The sequence below is a fragment of the Octopus bimaculoides genome, chromosome 15, assembly GCF_046866305.1.
Source record: "Octopus bimaculoides isolate indiv1 chromosome 15, ASM4686630v1, whole genome shotgun sequence".
In the NCBI taxonomy this organism is placed as follows: Eukaryota; Metazoa; Mollusca; class Cephalopoda; order Octopoda; family Octopodidae; genus Octopus; species Octopus bimaculoides.
In genome coordinates, this window is record NC_142942.1 from 10,018,252 (window position 1) to 10,045,515 (window position 27,264).

The following is a 27,264-nucleotide window of genomic DNA, read 5'->3' on the forward strand; positions in this document are numbered from 1 at the left end:
GAGAGTTAGGGGTTGGGGGTTCAACCCACTAAGGGATAGTATCTATCCAGTATACTGCTGGGAGGGTACCCAATTATTGCTACACTAGTGCTATACTAGGTGCATATATATATATATATATATATATATAAATATATATATATATATACACATCATCATCATCGTCGTTTAATGTCTGCTTTCCATGCTGGCATGGGTTGGATGGTTTGACTGATCTGGAGAGCCACCAGCTGCACCAGGCTCCAATCTGATCTGGCAATGTTTCTAAAGCTGGATGCCCTTCCTAATGCCAACCACTTTGATAGTGTAGTGGGTGCTTTTTACGTGCCACCAGCACAGGAGCCAGTCAGGCGGGCCTTGCATCAATCACATTCAGATAGTGCTTTTTATGTGCCACCGGCACGTGGGCCAGTTGGGGGTACTGACATCAGCCACGTTCTGTTGATGCTTTTTACATGCTACCAGCACGAGAGCCAATCAAGAGGTACTGGTATTGACTATGTTCGGATGGTGCTTTTTATGTGCCACCTTCATGGGAGCCAGTCAGGGGGTACTAGCATTGACCACATTCAGATGGTGCTTTTTACATGCCACTGGCACAGGAGCCAGTCAGGGGACACTGGCCACAGCAATGATATTGGTTTTACTTGACTCAACAGGTCTTCTCAAGCCTATTATATCGTAGGGCCAAACAAAAATATAGTGTTTTTGACTGGGATCTGTTAACTGCCCATCTAGGTGTCTGCTATTTTCACTATTTTCTTGAAGGACGTACTTTCACACTTTTTAGTAGGCGTAGGAGTGGCTGTGTGGTAAGTAGCTTGCTTACGAACTACATGGTTCCGGGTTCAGTCCCATTACGTGGCACCTTGGGCAAGTGTCTTCTGCTATAGCTTCGGGCCGACCAAAGCCTTGTGAGTGTATATGGTAGTGTATATAGTAGATAGAAAGTGAAAGAAGACCATCGTGTGTGTGTGTGTGTGTGTGTGTGTGTGTGTGTAGATGTAAGCTGCATGGATCAAGGTGTAGAAAGAAAGCAAGCTTCAAGCAATCTGTAGCAAATATAAAAAAGCAACTTTCAGGAACAACAGTGGTTTATTGGTGCAGAAAGTTGTGAATTTTTCCTGTATCGAAGTATGATAAGCTGAAAAATATTATTTTATAGTTCATGGTTGGCAGTCAGGTTTGCTGGGTATGTGAATAAAAATCCAAGAGTTAAGGGATGGAGTGGATAAAATCTGGGCTACATATGTTTCATAGCAAGAGGAACCTCGGAAGTAGTAAATATCCAAGCGAGGTGTATACGACAGGCTACTCTTCAGGCCAAAAGTATCATGGTTAAATGAAGTTTGCATTGTCGTTAGGAAGTCCATATTAACACACGGAGGATTCTATCAGAATGTGTAGAAAGCGCAGTTTGAGTGGAGAATGTAATTGTAGAGAGAAATCAAGAATATAAGAAAAAAAAGAGAAAGTATATAAGGGAGTGGGGAAGTTTACAAGTAAAGAATTTAGGTGGAGTCATTTCACAGATGATTTTCAATAGGGCCATTTAAGCCGAGTCAGAGAGAGAGAGGAATGGGGAGTGGTATCTGAATAGGATAGTGAGGAGGTGAGGGAAGGGGAAGGTGTGGAGGATAATGTACTTGTGGTCGATGGGAAGAAAAATGTATGCTTAAAGTGGTGGTATTAGTAGTAAAATTTAAAATCTTGAGAAGAAGAGGAATGGTAGTAATGGCTAAAAGAGCAGCCTGCAGTATACACCTTGCTTGAATATTTACTACTTCTGAGGTTCTGCTCACTATGAAACATGTAGCCCGGATTTTATTTACTTCATTCCTTAACTTAGGATATATTAACCTCTTAAAGGGATGATTATATCCAAGAAAACATTGGTTCTATACCTTACATATTTAGGAAATAAAATTTCCTTAAATCAATAGGTATATATGTAGTATATAATCCGTATTAAATTTAGAGAAAATGGAAAGTTAGTGGTTAATAATTATTTATTAATAAATTGATAGTCATTTCTTCCTACAGCTGTTTCCATTTATACTCATGGAATAAATTATAAATTTATGAGTATAAATGGAAACAGCTGTAGGAAGAAATGATTATCAATTTATTAATAAATAATTATTAATCACTAACTCACCATTTTCTTCTCTTAAGTTAATATGGATTATATGTATGTATGTATGTGCATGTGTTTGCCTCCCCGTCCGCCATCGCCGCTGGTTTGTATACGTCCCCGTAAGTTAGCGGTTCGGCAAAAATACTTCCCTAAACTGATTACCAGTACTGGAGTCCGTGTGGTTGACTAAAACTGTTCAAAGCGGTGCCCCAGTATGACCGAAACAAGTAAAAGATAGAAGTTACATTTCTTTTCGTTCTCTGTAAATTACCCCCCACCACAGGCTCCCTTACAATTACATAAATTGCTATCTATTAATTGTGTTTAAATTACATATAACCATGAACAATATGCTTATAGATATCTTTCTTTTCTTTAATGCTTCGGGCAATTATTAATAGTTTTATATACGTTGATAAACATGCTAATTTTGAACTTTGAATTAAAAGAAAAATAACTATTGCCATTAGTTATGACTATAAATGTAAAGTGGGTTGGTTGGTCGTTTATTAAACTTGTTGAACTAAATTAGAAGAAGTAAACAGAAACTACTGATCCATCATACAATCGTAGCCATCTTCGAGTTCTGTGAGGCCATAGTGGTAGAGACTAATCAGAGAAGGTGTAGCCTTGTTAAGAAGAATAAAAAAATAGAAAGAAAAGAAAAGCCAGGCTATTTCGCATACACAGCAGCAAATAGCCATCACTCTGTTGCTTCTTTCACTATTTAACTTCAATAATAAGTCACGAATAATCTCGCCTGATGTTTTCACTCAGAATTCTCACTTTAAATTGCTGGTAAATATTCGTTCATTTATTTATACTTATTAAAAAAATGTATTTTGATAACCTATTATTTATAATTAAATATTTTATCAGTTAATAATTGAATCAGTTAAATAATTTGAAAAAGAGACTATTTTTTTCGTCTACGTGTGTATATGTGTGTGTGTGTGCTTTTGATTTTGATTCATCATGGCAATGAAACAGACCATATTAACAGTTTGTTTACTTCCAAGTAACTAAACTAGCTGGATTTATGATCAAATACGTTCCAACCGTGATGATCCTATCTTTCCGTTCACCAGGAACTATATTATTATTTTTGATATATACACCGTGTTCTGTGTTTAAGACAGCTGATTGTGTCTTAAGGAAGATTTGACTGCTATTTTCAGCAATCGGACGTTGTCCTGGTTAGTTACTGATCTAAGAGTAGAACATATGATCTCTGATCAAAGCCGTTCCAGCCGTGGTCATCTATTTAAAAAAATCTTTTTGTTATTGTTTAAACTTGTTTAGACTTCATAATGCAGTGTGCACTTCCTTTTAAATATAATAGGGTATGATTTAAGGAAGATTTGGCTGCTATTTTTCTGACGCTGTACAACTACGCAGAGGCTTGAATCCGTGTTAGCTTAACTATGTTGACGTAAATGTATTTATTATTGCTGCCAGCAACCCCAGTTAGACATTTCTAGTCATACATCAACATTTCATTGATACGAAAAGAAGAGAAAACAACAGCTGATCCAATTTTCATTTCAACTATTGTGTTTGTTTTGTTTAGCAGTACATTAGCATTTATCCGGCTGGCATATGATTAAAAGCATTTCTAACCGTGACCATCCCATGAATTTTTTTTTTTTTTTTGTATATCCATGATTATATCCAAAATGCCTTTTTGAAAAATGGTGGTTGGGAGCGATTCGAAGAGATTTCACTGTTATTTCTAGCGTCTCGATCGATGACGTAGAGGCGCTCTTCGTTGGTTCGGAATCTTTAAATAGCGGGTTGTTGTTGTTTTCAGCCCCAGATCAACCTTGATCGATTTGACTTGTGATCAGAGGCGTTCCAGCCGTGGTCATCTCATCTCTGCACATATCCATGATTATTATGTGTGATATATTCTTCGTTTTTTTTCTATTTCTCTAAAATCAATAACATTGTGGATTTGAAAAGTCTTGGTTGCATTTTCTAGCGTATCGACGACTACGTAGTCTCCTTCGTTGATTCGTTTCAACTGCTTTTGTTGTTGTTGTTTTAACCCCAGGTCAACCTTGATCTAGTCGACATATGACCAAAGGTATTCTAGCCCTGACCATCCTGGCCCTTTACCTACCTGCAGAGTATTCAACGTGTTCTTTTTAAAGACGATAGGTCCGTGGTTTCGAACCCCAGGATTTTGAATGGTCTGGTTACTCAATTTTCGAACTCCGCCCACAGGCCCCTAGTCAGTATTTACTTTTGTATAGGCGTACCTTCAAGTTGGGAACCACAGTGCTTTTTCCAACGTGAACCGAAAAAAAAAAAAAAAAAAACAGTTAGACAGGCGTGAGCGTGGCTGTGTGACAAGAAGTTTGCTTCTCAACTATATGGTTTCCGGCTCAGTTCCACTGCGTGATACCTTGGGCTAGTGTCTTCTGCTGTAACCTCGGGCCAACCTAAGTCTTGTCAGTGGATTTGGTGGACTGGAACTGTAAGAATCTCATCAAATATACATATATATATATATAATCAATAATATCGAAGGGTAATAGAAATATTAGATTTAGTCCATAAACTACATATTTTTCTTCATATAAATACAGTGTACATTTAAACACATAAGAGGTATCCATCATAGAATTTCCTTACGCTAGAAAGAACAGCTAAGTTCCAAACCACTATTAGGGATAAAATTTCGAAAGGAATGAAAAATAAAAACATTCACCATTCAAAATTTTATCCCTAATAGTGGTTTGGAACTTAGCTGTTCTTTCTAGCCTGAGGGAATCCTATGATAGATACCTCTTATGTGTTTAAATGTACACTGTATATATATATATGTGTGTATATATATATATATATATATATATATATATATATATATATATATATATATATATATATATATAAAGATTGCACTGGGCTTCAGTCTGTTTTGGCATAATTTTTACAGCTGGATGCTCTTCCTAATACCAACCACTTTACAGAGTGGACTGGATGCTTTTTACGTGGCACCAGCACTGGCAGGGTCACCAAGATCCTTTGGGAGGGTACGTGACATTGGAGGAGGTGACCTTGTGCCAGGTAATAAAAGGTTAGAGTGCAATAGAGAGACAGAAACAGGTGTCTTGCTGTAGAGGAAATACATGGTTACCTGATCAGAGAGAGAGAGAGAGAATGAGGAAGGAAGGAAGGAATTATTGCTGTAATGGAGATACATGGTTACCCAATCAGAGGGAGAAAGCAAGAGAGAGATGGTGGCAAAGTGCCAGGGCATACCCTCAAAGTACAGGGGTCAGAATATCAATGGTAGGATGGGTCGTTTAAGAATCCATAAGTCAGAAAAAAAATATGCACTTTTGTCAAAAGAGTGGGTATATTAAAGTGTAAAATATTATATACCCATTACAGCCAATCTTATCAATTGGTTTTGCGTTAGGATTTTAATACAGTGTTAAGTAACAGCCGAATTATGTAACCCTGTGCTCTTCAGAGATGGTAGCTATGGAATAAAATAGGACAATTGCTTTCTATTGTTGGAAGTGAACAGACACATCTTGTTTGAGACAACTATAAAAATGACGATGAAATGAACCAAAAGTTATTTTAAGAGTTATGTCCCTTGACACCAAAACACTATCTCTGGGAGTGTTCTGAGGCGATTGGAGTTTTCCAGAAAAGAGTGAATGGGAAATTTGTGCATGTTTTAGGGTTGGTAATCCTGTAGAGATGGGATTTGTACAGCATTTTGCCCCGAAGAATTTAACCGAAGTTTTAACCAAGACGTAAACAATAAGCGTACAAACAAACGCACAGATGCTTACACGACCTTTGAGCACCCCTCCCCCCTTTCTCAAGTTATGACGTTTTGTTTCTATGGTTGGTGCCAAGTTACAAACATATCTAAATACTTTTTCCAATAGATTGTTCCAAGTACCAAGCATGGCACAATATTTACTTCTCATGTGATTTCCATATTATTTTCCGTATAGTGTAGGGTGGGATTGCTGGTATCCACAAAGTGTGTGTGTGTGTGTGTGTTTCTGCTTCTCTGTCACGCTCTACTCTTTCATCATCTGACACAAGATCACCTCCTCCAATGCCCTCTCCCCTCTGAAAGACTCTCTACCTTGCAAAGTCACTTGGTGACCCCTGCCAGTGCAAGTGCCACTTAAAAAGCACCTAGTCCACACTGTAAAGTGGTTAGCATTTGGAAGGGTCAGCTCTCACCTGGTCAGCTCCTGTCAAACTGTCCAGTCCATGCCAGCATGGAAGGAGGATGTTGAATGATAATGATGATGATGAGGAATATAAAATATAATATAAGATATAAGATATAATATAAGTATATGTAATGAGTTATATTATGATTAAATTGTTCAAAGTCTGTGAGACTGTGTAATAATCAACATGGAATAGAGAAGTATTGTTTACAGCCTTTATTTGCACGTAGGATAGGTGTAAAAGGCTATAGTAGTAGCCAGTAGTTTAGTAAGTCAAGCAGAAAGACAAGGATGAATACTTGTACACCCTTAAATGTGTGACTGATAGGAAAAGGTGCTTGCAAAGCTGTACAGTGTGTGAAAGCGAAAGAAAACTGTCCACTGATGTTCTCACAAAGTTCCTATATTCTGTTCAATATCGCAGATTTGCTTATCAGTTGTTTGACCATAACCAGTTGAGTATGTCTCTTAGTGACTGACGATATGTGCATCTCTGATCATGAGCAGAAGTAGTAAGGGAACATCGTAGCCATGTGTTGAGAGGAATTCTTTGGGGTTTGAATAATTCACTTCTAGAAACATAAGTGTCTTGTTTAACATTCTTAAATATCCTTTATTCAAGGACCATTTGAGTGGGATGGGCTTCTCAACCTGAAGAAAATTCTTTCTGAGCTCCACCTGCTCATTACTTTTTCCCAGTTTTTGTCCATCTGGAGGTCTGGACTGAACCAAACTCTGAGTCGTGGAGAGAGGGACAGTCAATCGCATCAACCCCAGTACTCAACTGGTACTTAATTTATCAACCCCGAAAGGATGAAAGGCAAAGTCAACCTTGGAGGAATTTGAACTCAGAACATAAAGATGGACGAAATGCCGCAAAGCATTTTGCTCAGCATGTTAATGATTCTGCCATTTCACTGCCTTTTGATACCAACCCGGCTGAAACTGCCTCTGGCTCTGTACTACAAATGTCTTGTTTTCAAAAGTTCTGAATTAAAACCTACCACCAAACCCTAGTCACAATTTATGTTCTTAACATTATCCCCAAAAGGATAAGAGACAAAGTCCACCTTGTTGATGACTTTGCTTTTAATCTTTTGAGAAATTAATACTTAAAAATTATATTAATGTAGAAATTTGTATATAGTAGTTGATTTGTCTGATGTGTGATGAATACCTTGAAAGCTATTTGTTTAAATTAGTTTGACCTTAATTTCTTCTATTTGCTTTTATTTTCCAGGGGCATTCCCTTCCCAGTGATATGTAAGGACAAGAATTTTAGGGTTAAAAGCCTTGCAAAGGCCCTGTCAGAAAGCGAATATGATATCATTTTACTCCAAGAGGTATTCCTTCCACTTACATCATGATTTCATTATTTCTTTGTAATAATTCGTTTTGATTGTGGGACAAAAAGAAGAGCATATCTGGTAAGGTCACAATCATCAATTCACCACAGAGAAAGTTCACTGTCATCAATTCACCATTTTTTCCCAATAAAATAGTTTTAACTATTAATGGTAACTTACTATACTCTCTTTTCTCTCTTTTACTTGTTTCAGTCTTTTGACTGTGGCCATGCTGGAGCACCGCCTTTAGTCGAGCAACTCAACCCCAGGACTTATTCTTTAGAAGCCTAGTACTTATTCTATCGGTCTCTTTTGCCAAACCGCTAAGTTACGGGGACGTAAACACACCAGCATCGGTTGTCAAGCGATGTTGGGGGACAAACACAGACACACAAACACATACACACATACATACATATATATATATATATATATATATATATATATATATATATATATATATATATATATACATATATACAACGGGCTTCTTTCAGTTTCCGTCTGCCAAATCCACTCACAAGGCTTTGGTCGGCCCGAGGCTATAGTAGAAGACACTTGCCCAAGATGCCACGTAGTGGAACTGAACCCAGAACCATGTGGTTGGTAAGCAAGCTACTTGCCACACAGCCACTTCTACGCCTATAATGAATATATTTTCTTGGTAAACTTTCCTCACAATGAACTTTCCTCATGGTGAGCTTTCTTCACAGTGAATTGATGGTGGTGAACTTTCTTGCGATGAATTGATGGCGATGAACTTACCTGTAATCAGAGGAGAAGGTGGTGAAAAAGCCAAACTCTGCTATCTTCAATTTAGTTTCTGTATCTCTCCTCGCCTATGGTAATGAATGGTGGGTAATGAGTGAAAGAATTTAATTGTGAATACTAGCGGCTGTAATGGGGTTCCTCTGAAGGCTCTCTGGAATGACATTCCTTGACAGGGTGTGTAACTCAGAGATCCATTTCTTTGTGTCTGAAGATCATGAAGAAGCATGGCATTCCCTCAAATGGCTATGTAAACCATGGACAACGGACATTAAATGATGATGATTGGGGCAGAACTGGGGTCGATTTGTTCGACTAGACCCTTCATGGCAGTGTCCCAGCATGGCCACAATCTAATGACAAACAGACAAAAACGATAGAGAATAAAGCATCTTGATATGACAAAGTCAAGACCATGACAAAGTCAAGACCATGACAAAGTCAAGACCATGACAAAGTCAAGACCATGACATGAGGAAGTGTGTCAGTGATAAGGTAATACTGCAGAGTCCTAGTTTTTTTTTTCATCTAGTGTCAATGATAAAGCAACCGCAGTGCCCAGATAGGGTCTTTACTTAGTCTCTCAATGATAAAATAACTTTGACTAAGTCCTGAAAGTGTTGTTGTTGTTGTTGTTGTTGTTGGTGGTGGTGGTGGTTGTGGTGGTGGTAGTGGTGGTAGAGTTGTTCTTGTTTAACCTCGTATCATCCCCAATGAAGAAGACCTATAATAAAAAGTGTTTTGGTTGTCATCAACCCATTCTTTCTCCAGAAAAGTTGCCCCATGGACCACTTTATCCAATGTTTCTCTTCTTTGATGACACTATGTCACAAATTTTTTTGTCTTTGATCAATAAGTGTTATTTCCTATTTGCTTCTATTTAGAAATTGAAGGAGATGACTACGATTCCCTTCAAACTTTGCTTTGCTTTTGTGCACTGGACATCAGTGTTTTGAAACTGACCTATTTTCTGTTACACTTCAGACAAATTCAGTGTTGAGTTTTTGAAGCAGAAATATTGTCGTAGCAAATATTCTGCTCAATACCACAGATTTGTTTGTCAGTTGCTTGACCTTAACCACTTGAACATGTTTCTTAGTGGCTGACAACATGTGCATCTCTGATCATGAACAGGAGCAGTCGGAGAGTACCATAGCCATGTGTTAAGAGGGATTCTTTGGTGCTTTGAATAAATGTAACAAAAGAAAGGTTTGAAGAAGATATTAGCCTCTTTTTATACTTTCTAGGGGTAAGCAAATAGGAAATTACAGTTGCTACCACCCAAAGATAAAAATCATATTACATAGTGTAATAGAGTAGAATGTGATTTGAAGGTTATTTGGCTGCTATTACTAACAGGCCAAATCGAATTTTGTGTTCATGCAATGTGATATTTAGACGGGAGCCATATTGTGTCTTTATGCTTATTAGCCCATAGACAGGACTCTGACAGGTACTACTATTTCAGGTCAATGTAGACCTGGGGGAAATAGTGGCTAAGATGTAGATCCACGCACCTCAAATCCCTGGAACTCGTGGACCTGAGCCCCACTACTAGATGTAGTTTGAAGTCATACCCAAAAGCTTTGGGTCTAAAGAGTGCGATCGGATTACATGAACTGATCCTCACTTTAAAATTACTAAGTGCAGGCAGGAGGAAAAGCCCAACAGTATTAAAGATTGGTTTACATAACCGCTTGAGTGAAGGCCATTCTTCCTTACCATCTTCAGACACAAAGAAATTGATTTTTGAGCTATGCACCCCCACCAAGGAATGTTATTCCAGAGATCCTTCAGAGGATCAGATTCTCACTATGACATCATGAACACATTAGAAATGTATTTCCAATCAAATAAACGACTTTGAATTTTATTTTAGTGACTTTAACCCTTTTGCCTTCAGATTATTCTGTCAAGTGTAAAGCTTATTTATTCACATTGTCTTGAATCAACCATGCGTCACAACACTGCTTTGAGTTTTCAATGATCAGATAGTTTATTTTTAGAATGACATTGTAGAGTAAGTGTGAGAGGCTGGATCTAGAATATTTTAGGCTGGATATGGCTGTTTCAAATGCAAAAGAGTTAAACACGGTAGTTTGTCTTCCTATTTTTCAATCCTCATGGCTCTCCCTCCATGAGAAAAAATTAGTTTGAACAACAACAACAACTACTACTACTACTACTACTACTACTACCACCGCTGCCACCGCTGCTGCTGCTGCTGCTACTACTACTGCACCTGCTGCTGCTACTGCTGCTGCTACTACTACTACTGCTACTACTACTACTACTACTACTACTACTACTACTACTAAATCGTTTTTTGTCCAAATAAAGAAATATTTTCTAATCTTTCTTTCAATTTCTGACAATTCTTTCAATGAATTCTCATTTAACAATGTTTGTTTCTTGTAGATTTGGTGCATATCTGACTTTGAACATTTAAAATCAGTGATTTCAAAGAAATTACCACATTCCCACTATTTTCACAGGTAAGGAAGTTGTTTTGTTTTTGTTGTTTGATGTGGAGGGAAGGTAGTGACCATGGTCCTTTTATGGGTCTTGTAGGAGGGAAGGAGAAAGCTATACTCATCTGGAAGTGATGGTGTTAAACCAAGTGACTTGACCATCTAGTCAGACCCATGTTTCCCAACTATCTCTTACCTATGAGTCCTTAATTCCTGTTTTACTCAGATGAACCCCACTCCCCAGCCATTTGATGTTTAAAGAAAAAACCTATTATATTTATGATTAAATATTATAAGGAATTATATAAAAATAATTTAAAAAATATTTTGTGTACTGTAGAAGCATAACCAATTTATTGCTGATAAATTTTAACAAAAATATATATGGACCCCAGTTGAGGACCACTGTAGTGGACCGTATCTGGAAGGAGGAAGATATCCTCAACCAAAGACCTGTCTGAATGCTTGTAATGGATTGGGTTTTGCCAAAAGATTCAAGGTATAAAATGGTGGTGTTGACACTTTTGTTGCTAGATTTTAGTTCAAATACATTGCTCTTGTTTCAATTAATTTTGAAAACAATAAAGAATTTAATAAAACAACTTTGTCATTATTAAGCTGTTGTATATATATACGATGATGGATTCTCTTATCATGAATGACAAACGAGGGTTGAATAAAATAAAGCATTAATCATGTACTATGGACACAAATGTATCTCTTGAGGCCTGCTGGTGCCTTGCAAATCGTTGGGCAAATGGAACAAGTTGAGGACTCAGTTTGCTTGAGTGCTTGTGGATCATTCACTATGTGTTTTCTTGAGTGAATGGCAAGGCCTGTTTTGCTTTGTATCACAAAACCACAATGACAGGTAAGGTTTCCATTTAGAGGAGCAGTGTTTTGCCAGTGTATCTTTATATATATGTGTGTGTGTGTATGCATACACACACGCATATATGACAGACTTCTTTCAGTTTCTATCCACCAAATCCACTCATGAGGTTTTGGCCAGCCTGTGGATATAGTAGAAGGCACTTACCTAAGGTTCCACACAACAGAAACTGAACCCCAAACCTTCTTGACCTCACTGCAAAGCCTGCATTTATGATATATTTCTGTTCATTTGATAGCCTATTTGGGTCTGTAGTTTCTCACCACTGATGATATCTGGTTCTGCATTTGTCGTATCTCCGTGTTATCATACCTACTTTTGCTATAGATCGAGTAGGGCCCTATTATGCTGCCTTATCTTTGACACACTTACTCTAAGACCCAGTTTATGCTCTCACCATAATAATTGACCCTTTGCCTGGAATCTCAGTCTGGACTCTGTCATGTTGCATTATCCTTGATACATATCTTGCTTTATTTCATATTTGATGGAAAGTATTGTTAGATTCTGCTTCTTCCATTAAAGTATATATACCATTTCCTTACTAATTCCATGTAGAAGGATCACAGTATCTTTTATCTTTTACTTGTTTCAGTCACAGACTGTGGCCATGCTGGGGCACTGCCTTGAAGAATTTTTAGTCAAATGAATCGACCCCAGGACTTATTTTCCTTTCATTTAAGCCTGGCACTTGTTCTAACAGACTCTAAATTACAGGGACGTAAACACACCAGCGCCATTTATCAAGCAGTGGTGTGGAACAGACATGGACACAAAGACATATGCACACACACACACATCACACACACACACACACACACACACACACACACACACACACACACACACACACACACACACACACACACACACACACACACACACACACACACACACACACACACACACACACACACACGGCTTCTTTCAGTTTCTGTCTGCCAAATCCACTCACATGGGCTTTGGTTGACCCAAGGCTATAGTAGAAGACACATGCCCAAGGTGTCACACAGTGGGACTGAACCTGGAACCATGTGGTTTGGAAGCAAGTTCCTTACCACACTGGTATATGCTGGTGCCGATGTTGTTACTTTTTTTTTATGTAGTAGGTCGTCTGCATGCATTAGATTCAAACTGTACATCACTTTACAGCTTCCGTTGAATAGAAATGGTTTAAATAAGATTCACATCTTTCACAGAATCCACTCCACACACACGAATGCATGCATCTGACAATACTTTCCATCAAATATAAAATAAAACATGATAATGTTGAATTAAGGATCACCACAAAGTACTATATATATTGGATAAGGGAGAATGGGATAGGCCAGATGGTTTACAAGTAGTGTACCAAAGATAATGCAATATGCCTGGGTCCAGATTGTGACTCCAGGCAAAGAGTTCAAATCCTACTGATACCAACTTTGCCATTCATCTTATCAGAGTCAATCAAATGATATAAATGTCAAGTACTGGGCTTGTTGGTGTTGACTAACCCCCTCGCTCTCTTTAAAATTACTGGCCATGAGCCGAGTCAAAATTAGAGGCTATCATTGTTGGTGCTGTTGTTGTCAGTGATGATGATGATGGTGGTGGTGGTGGTGGCGATGATGATGGTACACCAGGCACATGCGTCACAACCATATGTGCATGACATGGTAACCTCATATCAAGATAAACGGCGCACAACCTCGCAAGTGGGGCCCAGTTAGAATTTTCTTCAGGTCGAGTAGCCCATCCTGCTCAAAAGTCCCTGAATAAGGTTTGTTTAAGGATGTTGAGCAAAACACCTATGTTTCCAAATGTGAATTATTCAAACCCCAAAGAATTCCTCTCAACACATGGCTATGATGCTCCCCAACTACTTCTGCTCGTGATCAGAGATGCACATATCGTCAGCCACCAAGGGACATACTCAACTGGTTAAGGTCAAACAACTGACAAGCAAATCTGTGGTATTGAGCAGAATATTTGCTGAAGCCCATCTTTTATACCAAGGCAAAACAATGTACATGATAACACTTCCAACCAGTTAATATCGACTGCCATGAGAGCCACTGCCTGGTACTGTATAAGGACATTTATTATTATTATCATTATTATTATTATTATTATTATTATTATTATTATTATTATTATTATTATTATTATTATCATCAGCATCATCATCATCATCATCATCATCATCATCATCATCATTATTAATGCAGTAAGCTGGCAGAATCGTTAGCATGTCAGGCGAAATGCTTTGGTGGTATTTTGTCTGTCTGTACTTTCTGTGTTCAAATTCCACCAAGGTTGACTTTGTGAAGGATAAGAGATGCTACAGTATAACTGGAAACCTGGGGAGGGAAAGTGGCAGGGGCAGTAGCGAAATATCTTCATGTAATACAACACATTTAAATTGATAGGGGTTTTCTAAGGATGTGGGCAGAACTTGTCAGCACAATCTTTTAGATTTCTCTGAGACATGGTTCTCCTGGGATGTTCTCTAGATGTTTCTGACATCCCCCCTTTTTTTTTATCATACCTAGGGTACTTACAATAAGTGGAACAGTTCTTGCTTTAAGATGCCAAATCTTTTGTATTTCAATTTCCAGGTCCTTATATTTACTTAATTTGTAAAATTCTTTTACAGATATATTTTTTATCAGTGGAAACACTTACATCTATTAGTCCTCAAATATTTTCTTCCCTGTCTTTAATAATTATCATCATCATTTCTTATAATGTTGCTTTATGTAATTTATATACAGTGGCAGCATCGGCAGCGGTATGTGTGTCTTTACAAAATACCCAATCAATGATGCTCTCTATTTCAATTATCGTCTAAATGGCTATGCACATAAGATACAACACGGCGACTGGTTTGCTGGCAAAGGAGTTGGCCTTATCAAAGTTGAAGTCAGTGGCATAATGATCAACATCTACACAACACATGTAAGTCTGACTGAAAGTTTCAGAACTTTGTTTGTTTTTTTTTTGTTTTTTCTTTTCTTTTTTTCCCCCTAAAACAATTTTTTGGTTACGAGAGAAAAGACAGCATTTTCGTAACCTTTGGGAGGGAAGTGATTTTGATATTTGATGAGTACGAGATGTTGTGGCGCAGCTGTTGTGGCACCACCTATTTGGCATTGCTGACGCGATGTTGATTTATTTGGCGTCAGATGTTTTAATGCTTTTCTTGTTCTCTCTCTTTCTCTCTCTCTCCCTTCCCCCTTCCCCCCTCTCTCTTCCTGTTTATGTGTATGAGAAGTGGGGAAAGTGTTCATGCCAATCATATTCAATCATCATCATCGTCGTCATCATCATCATCAATATCATCATCATCATCACCGTCATTTTTAATGTCTACTTTTCCATGCTTGTGTGGGTTAGACAGGGCTTTATTGAGGCAGACTTTTCTATGCCCGGATGCTCTTCCTGTCGCCAACCCTCACCTGTTTTGAAGCAAGTTAATATTTACACATGGCTAAATATGATATTAGGGACAGCTAGGATACTTAGGAGGGTTCTTGGCATCTAAGGCTACTTGTAGCCCGATGTTGGGATTCTTTTCTTTTCCAACAGTCTAATCTGTTGAGTGCATAATAATAATAATAATAATAATAATAATAATAATAATAATAATAATAATAATAATAATAATAATAATAAAAGGAATAAAAAAGAAAACATGATAACATAGCCAGGTATGTTCATTGGTGATTGTGTGAGAAGTATGTTCTTGAAAGGACATTGAAATGGTACAAGCATAAACTAGAAGGTGTCACTGAGAATAATGAGTATAAGATCTTGTGGGATTTTACAGTCCATTGTGATGCAGTGATTGCTGCTTAGAGACCAGACATTGTTATTGATAAGATGATGAAGGAAATGAAGATCATAGATATTGCCATATCTGGAGATTTATAAATGGATGATAAAGAACAGGAAAAGAGTGAGAAGAACTAACCACAAGATAAAATTGCATGAATGTGGGCAATGAAGAAAGTAATAACCATTCCAGTAGTTGTAGGGGCAGTGGTAGCATTAACAACCAGATTTGAGAAATTCAATGGAGAAATTAGGATTGACATAAGGGTAGAACATGGTCAGAAAACTGCTTTATTGGGACAGTGAAGATTATGAGACTGGTGCTTGGATGTTAAGTATCATGTGACCTTTGACAACAGGTTGTTGTCTGCCTTTACAGTATCTACTGGAGCAAGTGAAATCAAGGGCTTTGAGAAGTAAAATGTACAACCCCTCGTCCTCGTCGTGATAGATGGAAACAGGTAAAGCTGGCCAAGTTGAATGGGCTAATCACCAGTGCAATGGATTTTCAAATTGATTACGAAAACACTGATAGTTGACAAGTCTTCTCGTATTAATTTACTAACCGAAGGTTTCCAGAGTCAAAGGTGTTTTATGATGCCGAATAGTCAAAGCCCTAGGGAAGCTAGTTGGCCGATACTGCTTTCGACAAAGGATTCCATGAGGTTTGGTGCGTGGAATTATTATAATAATCATTTTTAAAAATAAATATGCTGTCTGATCCCTTTGTATTTTGTTTCAGATCCATGCAGAGTATAGTGATGTTAATGACGAATATTTCACCCATCGCTTGATCCAGTCATTTCAACTTAGCCAGTTTATAAAACAGACTTCAGAGAAATGTGATGTTGTCTTTGTTGGCGGAGACTGTAATATGGAATCAAATTCCCTCAGTTACAAAATCCTTACTACCAATGCCATGTTAAATGATGCGTGGTTGAAAAAGGTCAGTAAAATTTGTGTTTCCATTTGGAATTAGGAAATTTATAACAGTTTGGAAAATTTACTTCTTGGCATCGTTTTTTTCTTCTTTTTCTTCTATTTTTTGTTGCTGTTTTTTTAGATATGAGTGTGCCTGACCTCAAAACCATATGATTGCAGAGCAACCATGTGGTTTTGGGGTCAGTACTAATGCATGATACCTTGGACAAATGTCATCTAGTATAACACGAGACCAACCAATGAATTTGATAGACAGCGATTATGTGGAAACTTGTGTATAGATATATGTGTGTGTGAATATATGTATGTATATGTGTATATATCATCATCATCATCATCATATATGTATGTATATCTATCTATCTATCTATCTATCTATCTCTCTCTCTCTCTCTATATATATATATATATATGGGAGAATATACGAAAAAACAACAACAGACGAGGACAGGTGGTGTAAATAACAAAAGTATATATTAGTATGACGCTCGGGAATACGGAAAGTCTTTGACGTTTCGAGCTACGCTCTTCAACAGAAAGAATACGGAGACAAGGAGAAAAACACGGAGAAAAAAAATTGAATAGTGTTCAGTCAACGGTCAATCGTATGTATGTATGTATGTATGTATGTATATGTATATGATTATATGCACTCCACAGATATGCATACCCTTAATATAGTTCTCAAGGTGATTCAGTATGACTCAGAATCTGACATGGCTGACTCTTTGACTTACGGGTACAAACCATAGTTGTGATCAATGCTGGTGTCACATAACAGGCACCTGTGCTGGTGGCATGTAAAAACCACCCTTTGAACATGGGGCCTCACGGAGGCAATGGTAATCGACAGAGACCTTTGGCAATATGCTGTGCTTGAGAAGACTTGTCAAGCCAAGTGAAAACATAAACTGCTCTTCAAGACTGTAAAGCCATAGCACTGTCTGTTTTTTCTTGTGAACTATACTACCCATATTCATGGAACTCACTTCTAGATAGGAAATGGAATAGAAGAAGGCATCCAAAAATAAATTAGATAATAATGAAAAAAAAATACAGAGTCAGAAAACCCCTCTTTTACTCTTTTACTTGTTTCAGTCATTTGACTGCGGCCATGCTGGAGCACGGCCTTTAGTCGAGCATATCAACCCCAGGACTTATTCTTTGTAAGCCTAGTACTTATTCTATTGGTCTCTTTTGCTGAACCACTAAGTTACGGGGACGTAAACACACCAGCATCGGTTGTCAAGCGATGTTGGGGGGAAAAACACAGACACACAAACATATATATATATATATACATATACATATATACGACGGGCTTCTTTCAGTTTCCGTCTACCAAATCCACTCACAAGGCTTTGGTTGGCCTGAGGCTCTAGTAGAAGACACTTGCCCAAAGTGCCACGCAGTGGGACTGAACCCAGAACCATGTGGTTGGTAAGCAAGCTACTTACCACACAGCCACTCCTGCGTCTTTGTTCAATTTCAGAAAACTTCACTTTATAGCTTTAGGCATATTGGGAATGTAATCTGGATTATGGAGAATACAATTGAGTTGAATATTTTCCAAAACAATCTAGAAATAGATGAAAATGTATTAATGGCTTTATGATTTTGAAGTGTTGATATGCTAGGGAAAATTGGAAAATCAGGTGTTGTAATGTGATAATAAAGATACAAGGTTTACATTTCATAGGTACAGGAGTGGCTGTGTGGTAAGTAGCTAGCTTACCAACCACATGGTTCCAGGTTCAGTCCCACTGCGTGGCATCTTGGGCAAGTGTCTTTTAATATAACCTCGGGCCGATCAAAGTACCTGTTGAGCTCTGGGATTGATGCAATTGACCTGTTCCTCCCTGACTTTTGATGGCCTTGATGGCCAAGATTTGAAACCAATATTATATGTTGTAATGTTGTTTATGTTTATTTTATTTTTTTATCTTTCACAGAAAAATATCGTGGATGATAAATTAGGTAATACCTGTGAATGTCCTGACAACTCTTACACAGATTCTGCGACAAAACTGAAATTTCCAGATGGCAAAAGGATCGATTATCTGTTGTTCAGAGCTAATTCAGGTACTACTACTACTACTACTACTACTACTACTACTACTACTACTACCACCACCACCACCACCACCACCACCACCACCACCACTACTACCACTACTACTGCTACTGCTGCTGCTGCTGCCACCACCACCACCACCACTACCACTACTACTGCATCATCATCATCATCATCATCATCATCATCATCATCATCATCATCACCACCAGTGCCACATAAAAGCACCTGGGATGGTGCCACGTAAAAGCACCCATGTCACTGTCTCTCAAAAGCACCTGTGCTGGTGCCATGTAAAAAGAACCTGGTACATTCTGGTACAAGTGGTTGGTGTTGTGAAAGGAATCCAGCCATAGAAACCATGCCAAAGCAGACAGCCGGAGCCTGGTGCAGCTCTCCGGCTGGCCAACTCTAGTCAAACCATTCAACCCATGACAACATGGAAAACGGATGTTAACCCTTTTGTTACCATATTTCTGTTGAGATGCTCTGTGTTTCTTTTAATTAATTTTAAATCATCATCATCATCATCATCATCGTTTAACGTCCGTTTTCCATTCAGTATGCTAACGTTTCTGCAAGCCCGTCACCTTAGTAATAATAATGATAATAATACTAATCCTTTCTACTATAGGCACGAGGCCTGAAGTTTGGGCGGGTGAGGAGGACAGTTGATTACATGGACCCCAGTATGCAACTGGTACTTAATTTATTGACCCTGAAAGGATGGAAGGCAAAGTCGACATCTGCAGAATTTGAACTCAGGACACTAAGCATTTCATCCAGCGTGCTAACAATTCTGCCAGCTCACCACCTTAATAATAATAATAATAATAATAATAATAATAGTGGCTTTCATGACTTCTGATCTTAACTGATTGGAAGTGTTGTCATGTATATTGTTTTGTCTTGGTATAAAAGATGGGCTACAGAAAATATTCTGCTTAGTACCACATATTTGCTTGTCAGTTGCTTGACCTTAACCAGTTGGGCATGTCCCTTGATGGCTGACGATATGTGCATCTCTGATCATGAGCAGAAGTAGTGGGGGAGCATCATTGCCATGTGTTGAGAGGAATTCTTTGGGGTTTGAATAATTCACATCTGAAAACATGGGTGTTTTGTTCAACATCCTTAAACAACCCTTATTCAGGGACCTTTTGAGCAGAATGGGCTACTCGACCTGAAGAAAATTCTAACTGGGCCCCCTCACCTGCAAGGTCATGTGCAGTTTATCTTGATATGAGATCACCATGTCACACACATGTGGTTGTTGATGCATGTGCCTGGTGTACCCTTATCAGATGGGTAGTCATGATGGGTACACTGGGCTTTGTATATTTTACCCAAGTGTCATTTTGATGGCATGCACTGCTCTTTCACTCAATAATAATGATAATAATAATCATTTCTTATTTTGGCACAAGGCCAGCAATTTTTGAGGGCATTGAGGAAGTTGATTACATCAGCCTCAGTGTTCAAGTGGTACTTGTTTTATTGACTCCAAAATGGATGAACAGCAAAGTTGACCTCAGTAGAATTTGGACTCAGAACCTGAAGATGGACAAAATGCCTTGTGCCTAATTTAGAAAAGTATTATTTTGGGTGGTCCAGTCAATACTGTAAAGTGGTTTGTGTTTGGAAGGGCATCCAGCTGTAAAAACTGTGCCAAAGCAAACCATACCAGTTTTGGTGCCACGTAAAAAACACCCAAGCCATTCTGTAAAGTGGTTAGCATTAGGAAGGGCATCCAGCCATATAACCTATACGAAAACAGACCTCACCTGTGCTGGTAGCACATAAAAAGCACTCAGTCCACTCTGCAAGGTGGTTAGCATTTTGAAGGGCCAAAACCACCCAGTGGAGTTGGCCTGCCAGCTCCTGTTAAACTGTCCAACCCATGTCAGCATGGAAAATGGATGATAAATAATGACGATAATGATGATGATGATGATGATGATGTTTGGTAAAATCCTTAGAACATCAGACAAATTGCCAGACTTTGTTCCAGCTCTTTAGATTCTGAGTTCAAATCTTGCCGTGGTCAACGTTCTTTGCCACTAAATTTCAGACCCTATGCATATGTTAGAAATATAAATTATTATTGTTATTACTATTACTATTTATTTATTTGTTTTACCATTTCATACAATGCTGTTGTCAATTCTTACAACCCAAATGAATTCTTTATTCATTATGATCACTGACCAAGATTTCTGGTACGCATAATAGTGTGATACTTCCTTCCTTCCTTCCTTCCTTCTTTCCTTTCTTTCTTTCTTTTGTTCTTTCTTTCGTTCTTTCTTTCTTTCTTTCTCTCTTTCTTTCTTTTTGTAATTATCCAAACTAGAACTGATAGCAAATTGCTTCTCTCACTCTAGTCTGAACTATAAAAATTAATAAATAAATAATTAAATTTTTTAAAAAAACACAGAAAGCTAACGAGCAATATTACTTTGTTTTAGGTACAAAAGTAACTGTTGATCATTACGAAAGGGTCTTTGGAAAGATTCCCAACGATTCCCGGAGCTACTCTGACCACGAAGGAGTTTCAGCTACCTTTAATTTAATGAGTGCACCTACAGGTGAGAATAATTCAAAAAGCATTTAATTCAGGCAAATTTCATTTTAGTCTAATATCAAAAGAGAAGAAAACAATGTTTTTGCTTTTTAACCGTCACCCCTTAGATCAGCCCTCATCAAACAGACCTTATGATGAAAAGCATTCCAGGCATAACAGTCTCATCTTTTATGGCTACATGTGATTTGTCATCACCTCCCTGAGGCTCAGGATTCTGAGAGCAGCTTTCACTACTTCATCAGATATCTTCCCACTTCTGCAAGCTCCAAACACATTAAGTGATAGGCATTCCTTTGTATAGCTGCCCTCGACCATACACATCACATCACATACCCATATCATGTCCATAAGCTTAGATCATGTCTATAAGCTTAGATGGAATCCAACTCTCTGAATTCCTTACTGAAGTCACTGTTGGCTTTCACTTTACCTACTGCACTTTGTACCTGGCTGGTGCAATCCTCATGAGGCATTCTTTGTAAAATTGCAAAAAATGGCTTCAGTAAGTTGTACTAGTAAATTAATTTCAATTCTTAGAGGAAATTCTACTTACGCTCCTAATGTCCCTTGTGAAAAACATGAATATTTCATTTTGTTTCTCTAATAAATACAGACCCTTTGAGTTTTGCTCAAAACCTGAATGCTTCTATTACCTCATTTTGGCTTTCTAATAAACTTATGACCTGGGGGTCCTACTCAAAACATGATGGTATAAACTCAGCTTTGTCTCTTTAACCCATTGGCATTTAAAGTGGCTATGTCTGGCCTAAATATTCCACCTGTTATATGTTCAAACTGGCTAGATCTAACCTGTCACACCTGCCCTACAATATTATCCTACATATAAACAAAGGCACAGGTGTGGCTGGGTGCTAAGAAGGTTGCTTCCTAACCACATGGTTCCAGATTCAATCCCACTGCATAGCACCTTGAGCAAGTGTCTTCTACTGTAGCCTTGGGCCAACCAAAGCCTTGTGAGTAGATTTGGTAGACGGAAACTGAAAGAAGTCCATCATGTATATATGTGTGTGTATATATATATATATATATACACACACATACACACACACACACACACACGCACACACACATACACACATATATATATATATATATATATATATATACATACATACATACATATATACACATATATATTTATGTGTGTGTGACTTTGTGTCTGTGTTTGCCTTCCCCACCACCATTGCTTGACAACCCATGTTGGTGTGTTTATGTCCCCCGTAACTTAGCGGAATGGCAAAATAGACTGATAGAATAAGTACTAGGCTTACAAAGAATAAGTCCTGGGGTAGATTTCTTCAACTAAAAAACCCTTTAAGGCGGTGCCCCAGCATGGCTGCAGTCAAATGACTGAAACAAGTAAAAGATTAAAAGAATAGAAGAATGGCCACATCATTGAAATCTTGAAGCTACGAGATAATGCAGGATTAATTCAAAGTGTGAATAAATAAGCTTTATATTTGACAGGATAATCCGAATGCTAAAGAGCTAAAAGCCTTTGAGTTTTACCTAAAACAGAAACATTGCAAATGTTGCAACACTCCATTTTGTCTTTCCAATAAGCCTAGAACCTGGTTGTTATACTTAAATGTAACCCTCTTATCTTCATTCAAAATTTAACATAATTCTTTTCATTTTCAGCTCAAGCATGTCCAGCCAGAGATGCTGCACTTCTTTCAGACCATCTTCAGACAATGATCAACGAAATGGACAAAAATGCATCCAAATTGTTTTCAGACAGAATAATTTGGATTTTATTGGCAATATTCAGTACTGTCTTCTTGTTCTTAATGAATTGCTTCAGTGTAGGAGGGACATTTATTCCTTTTTTCGTGACTCTATTGATGGTATTTCTTGTTGTTTTCATAGCCTTCTGCATATGGAATGGTGTTGTGATAAATAACATCGATTCCAAGGCATCTACAGCAACGAAAGAAGAGGCCAAATACCTTTTGAACAGCAAAAAGGATAACTGAAATTGTTTCCATTTTCTCTTTAAATGTAACATAATTTTATATACATATCAGTTACATTTTTATATTATATCTTCCAATTTCTTGTTGTGTGCATGTATGTATATGCATGTGTGCATATGTGCATCTGTGTGTGTGTGTGTGTGTGTTTAAGGTCCATTTTTCCATGCTAGCATGGATTGAACAGGAATTGATTTCAAGGCAACATTTAACACCTGGAAGGCTTTTCCTGTTGCTGGCTCTCACCTGTTTTTTCAGTTAAGGGTTTTTTAAAGAAATATATTTCACACATACACACACACAGACACTTACACACATACACACACATACACTTACACACAGATGTAGACATGCACGCACACACACATACACAAATGTGTGCATGCACACACACACACACACACATGCACACAAGCACACACACACACATGCACACATACACACACATACATACATACACACACACACACACACACACAATAGGCTTTTTACAGTTTCTGTCTATTAAATTCATTCACAAAGCCTTGGTTGACCTGACACTATGTCAGAAGCCATTTTCTCGAGGTGGCACACAGGGAGACTGAACCCAAAGCCCATATGGTTGCGAAACAAACTTCTTAACCACAGAGTAAAGCCTGTGCCTTCTGTGTGTGTGTGTGTGTGTGTGTGTGTGTGTGTGTGCAGAGTGTGTTGAGAATACAGTTAGAAGGTCAGGACTTCCTCTGTGGTCAATGATATTGTATCCAGTTCACCTCTGTTGCAGTAGTTACTATGGAGATGTTATTGTTAGATCACTGCCAAAAGCAGCACCTTCTGTTGTTGTTATTTGTTATCATTGTTGTTTACCTCTGATGAAAATTAATCTAGCCATGACCACCAAGACTGTTTCTTAGGTAAAATGAACAATGAACCACATTATTCAATATGCTCCCCATCACACTGTTTTTTTTATATATGTAAGATGCTATCATGTAATTTGAGGGCTATTTGGTAACTATTTCTAGCAGGTTGAATGACCACTATAGGCTCCTTTGTTGACTTGGAAGCTGCATTCATTTTAAAATTAACTGTGATAAACTGGAATCATATCTGAAAAGAAATATGTCCCTCATCTAATCAATGCTAAAGAGGATAGGAGATAATCACTAACCAGCATTAAAGAAGTTTATAAAAGAAAATTAACCCTTTAGCATTTAAACTGGCCATATTTGGCCCAAATGTTCTACTTGTTTTATGTTGAAACTGGCCAGATCCAACCTCTCACACATACCCTATAATATCATTCTAGATATAAACAATCACCTCATCAAAATCTCAAAGCTACAAGATAATGCATGATTAATTCAGAAGAATGTGATTAAATAGGCATTACATTTGACAGAGTAATCTGAAGGCTAAAGGGTGAATAGGTCAATAAAGGGTCAATATTCAAACACTTTCATATTCACATGTTATTACTGAGTCCATTCTTTATGTTTGAGTTAAATGACGAACCTTATTAAGTGTAGGCCAATAGGTAAATAGTATATTAAATACATTGTGCAGGAAATTTGGATCAAAAGCTCTATTTTGGATATATGTTTATCTTGTGTTTTTTATTTGTTTCAGTCATTAGACTGCGGCCATGCTGGGGCACCACCTTGAAGAGTCTTTTCAGTTGAATGAATCGACCCCAGTACTTATTTTTTTAATAAGCCTGGTACTTATTCCATTGAGCTCTTTTGTCAAAACTGCTAAGTCACGGGGACATAAATACATCAACACTGGTTGTTGAGCGGTCATTGTGGACTAACATAGACACAAAGACGTGTGTGCACGCACACACGCACGCACACACACACACACACACACACATGCACACACACACACACACACATATATATATATATATATATAACAGGCTTCTTTCAGTTTCCAGTTACCAAATCCACTCACAATTGATCAGCCCGAAGCTATAACAGAAGACACTTGCCCAAGGTACCACACAGTGGGACTGAACTCAGAACCATGTGGTTGGGAAGCAAGCTTCTCACCACACAGTCATGCCTGTGCCTATATGTGGTCTGATCAATAAGTATCCAGACTGCTGCCATAGGAGAAAGGTGGTGGAAATAAGGGAAGAAGCAAAAGAAAATTTAGGGGCCAGGTTGAAATGCACTTCTATGGGGAAGAATTAGGGGAGATAAGAGGTGAAATACTGCATGTATGTATAAGAGGGTGTGTCTGTGAAGGGATACTCTCCTTTCCATGCAGTATATAATAATAATAATACTATGATTCCTTGGGGACAGTATCTGAAGGCATCAAAAACTGAACCTGTACCCCTTATGGAATAATGTAGACTAATCTACTAAGGAAAGTTTTGACTCTTGGCTGAAGTCACTTTTCTTCATGTATTCCACCCTCACTCCTCTGGAGAAAGGCTTCAATATGACATAATCTTTTTGTCCCCCTTACTTATTGTTAATTCTGCTTTGAAGAAAAGTCTCATACTTCAACCTAATTTAACCCTTTTGGTTTGAACCTGCATGAAACTGACCCCAGTTCTGTGATATAAACCTCCCCTTTTAAAGTGATCTAAATTTTAACCTTTCATCAAAATTTCACGTAAATTTGTTTCAAGCACCAGCTTAATAATTTTTTTATTTTTAATTTTGACTCAAGGTCAGTAATTCTGAGGGAAGGGGTAAGTCAAATCATATTGACCCCAGTATTTAACTGATATTTTATTTTATCAACCCAGAAAGGATGAAAGAGAAACTCAACCTTAGCAGAATTTGAACTCCGAGCTGAAAGATAAGAAATGTTGTTAAGTATTTTGCTTGGTGTGTTTATAAATTCTGTCAGTTCACACAAACTTAACAACGACTAAGTTATTTCTTCATTATTTTGACAATTATTTGCAATAAAGACAGTGTATTTCTACAGATATATGGTAACAAAAAAATTAACCCTTGATTCTGAAGGTGAATTATTAAATTTGGAAACAATTTGTGACCAGATTATATGATGATAGAAGTCAGTAAGGAGCATAGAGCTGGTTTGTTTGGCGTATGTATTCCTACCTGGACAGGATGCCAGTCCATCACAGGATTACTCGTTTTGGCCAGCTGAATGGACTGGAGTGATGTGAAATGAAGTGTTTTGCTCAAGAACACAATGCATTGCCTGGTTCAGGAATCGAAACCACAATTTTACAATCATGAGTTCAACACCCTAACCACTAAGCCATGCACCTCCACATAGCATAATACTGCAACAGCATAATTACTGGGTTGTGAGATAAATTCATTCATTCTTTTTTCTTTCTAGTTGGCATTCCATCGTCATGTGTCTCAAAAGAGGTAAATTGTATTCAAATCTCAAAAACAATAAACAAAAGTCATAGAGGAGGAATAAAGCTACAAAAAGAAAACAAAAAAAAACACTATGATTAAAATATTTTTCGTGTTAATTCAAATATTGGGAAAATTTAAAATATATGGTGAAAGAAAAAAGAACTGAATTTATTTGACAACCCTATATTATAAATAAAATCACTTTTAGTTAGTTGAGTTTTAAATTAATTTATACATCCAGCATGGCCACGGCCTTAGAGTTGAAACATGTAAAAGAATAAAAGAATGTATTTCACTATGAAAACAAATGCAAGATATGTGCTTGTGTAATGACACTGACCACCTCCAGTCTATATTTTTCTTTTATTCCCATTATCTCACCAGTTTTTATCATAAGACTAGCTGTTGCAAACTATTGTAATATTTCTCTGCAGAGGACAGAAAAATTCAGTTCCCTTTATGATGCATGCTTTGGTAAATTTACCATTTCCAGTAATATCTACCTCTGGTCATAACACCTTTTGGAAATTTCCTGCAAAATATGTTATCAATATTTACAGTCTTTCAAAATGTTTTTTTTTTGACTCATAAACAACGATTACAGATTCCTAAACCCTTTGTTGTTGAATGATTCAAGAGATAATGTCATGATTTGATATAGACATGAATTAATAAATAGAGCAAAAACAAA

At 37.6% G+C, this 27,264-nt stretch overlaps 1 protein-coding gene across 3 annotated transcripts; it reads left to right on the forward strand.

Moving 5' to 3' along the window:
- Nucleotides 1-2,271: 2,271 nt before the first annotated feature.
- Nucleotides 2,272-27,264, forward strand: LOC106876870 (putative neutral sphingomyelinase). 3 transcript variants are annotated; one of them, XM_089363404.1, is made up of 8 exons: nt 2,272-2,935; nt 7,589-7,691; nt 10,881-10,957; nt 14,585-14,768; nt 16,387-16,590; nt 18,539-18,668; nt 21,126-21,245; nt 22,904-27,264. In XM_089363404.1, the coding sequence occupies exons 1-8, from the start codon at nt 2,901-2,903 to the stop codon at nt 23,236-23,238; spliced, it is 1,188 nt and encodes a 395-aa protein (XP_089219530.1). In that variant the 5' UTR covers nt 2,272-2,900; the 3' UTR covers nt 23,239-27,264. The 3 variants fall into 3 exon arrangements, with proteins under 3 accessions (XP_089219530.1, XP_089219531.1, XP_089219532.1); XM_089363405.1 differs by lacking the exon at nt 2,272-2,935 and adding an exon at nt 3,444-4,035; XM_089363406.1 differs by lacking the exon at nt 2,272-2,935 and adding an exon at nt 4,062-4,616.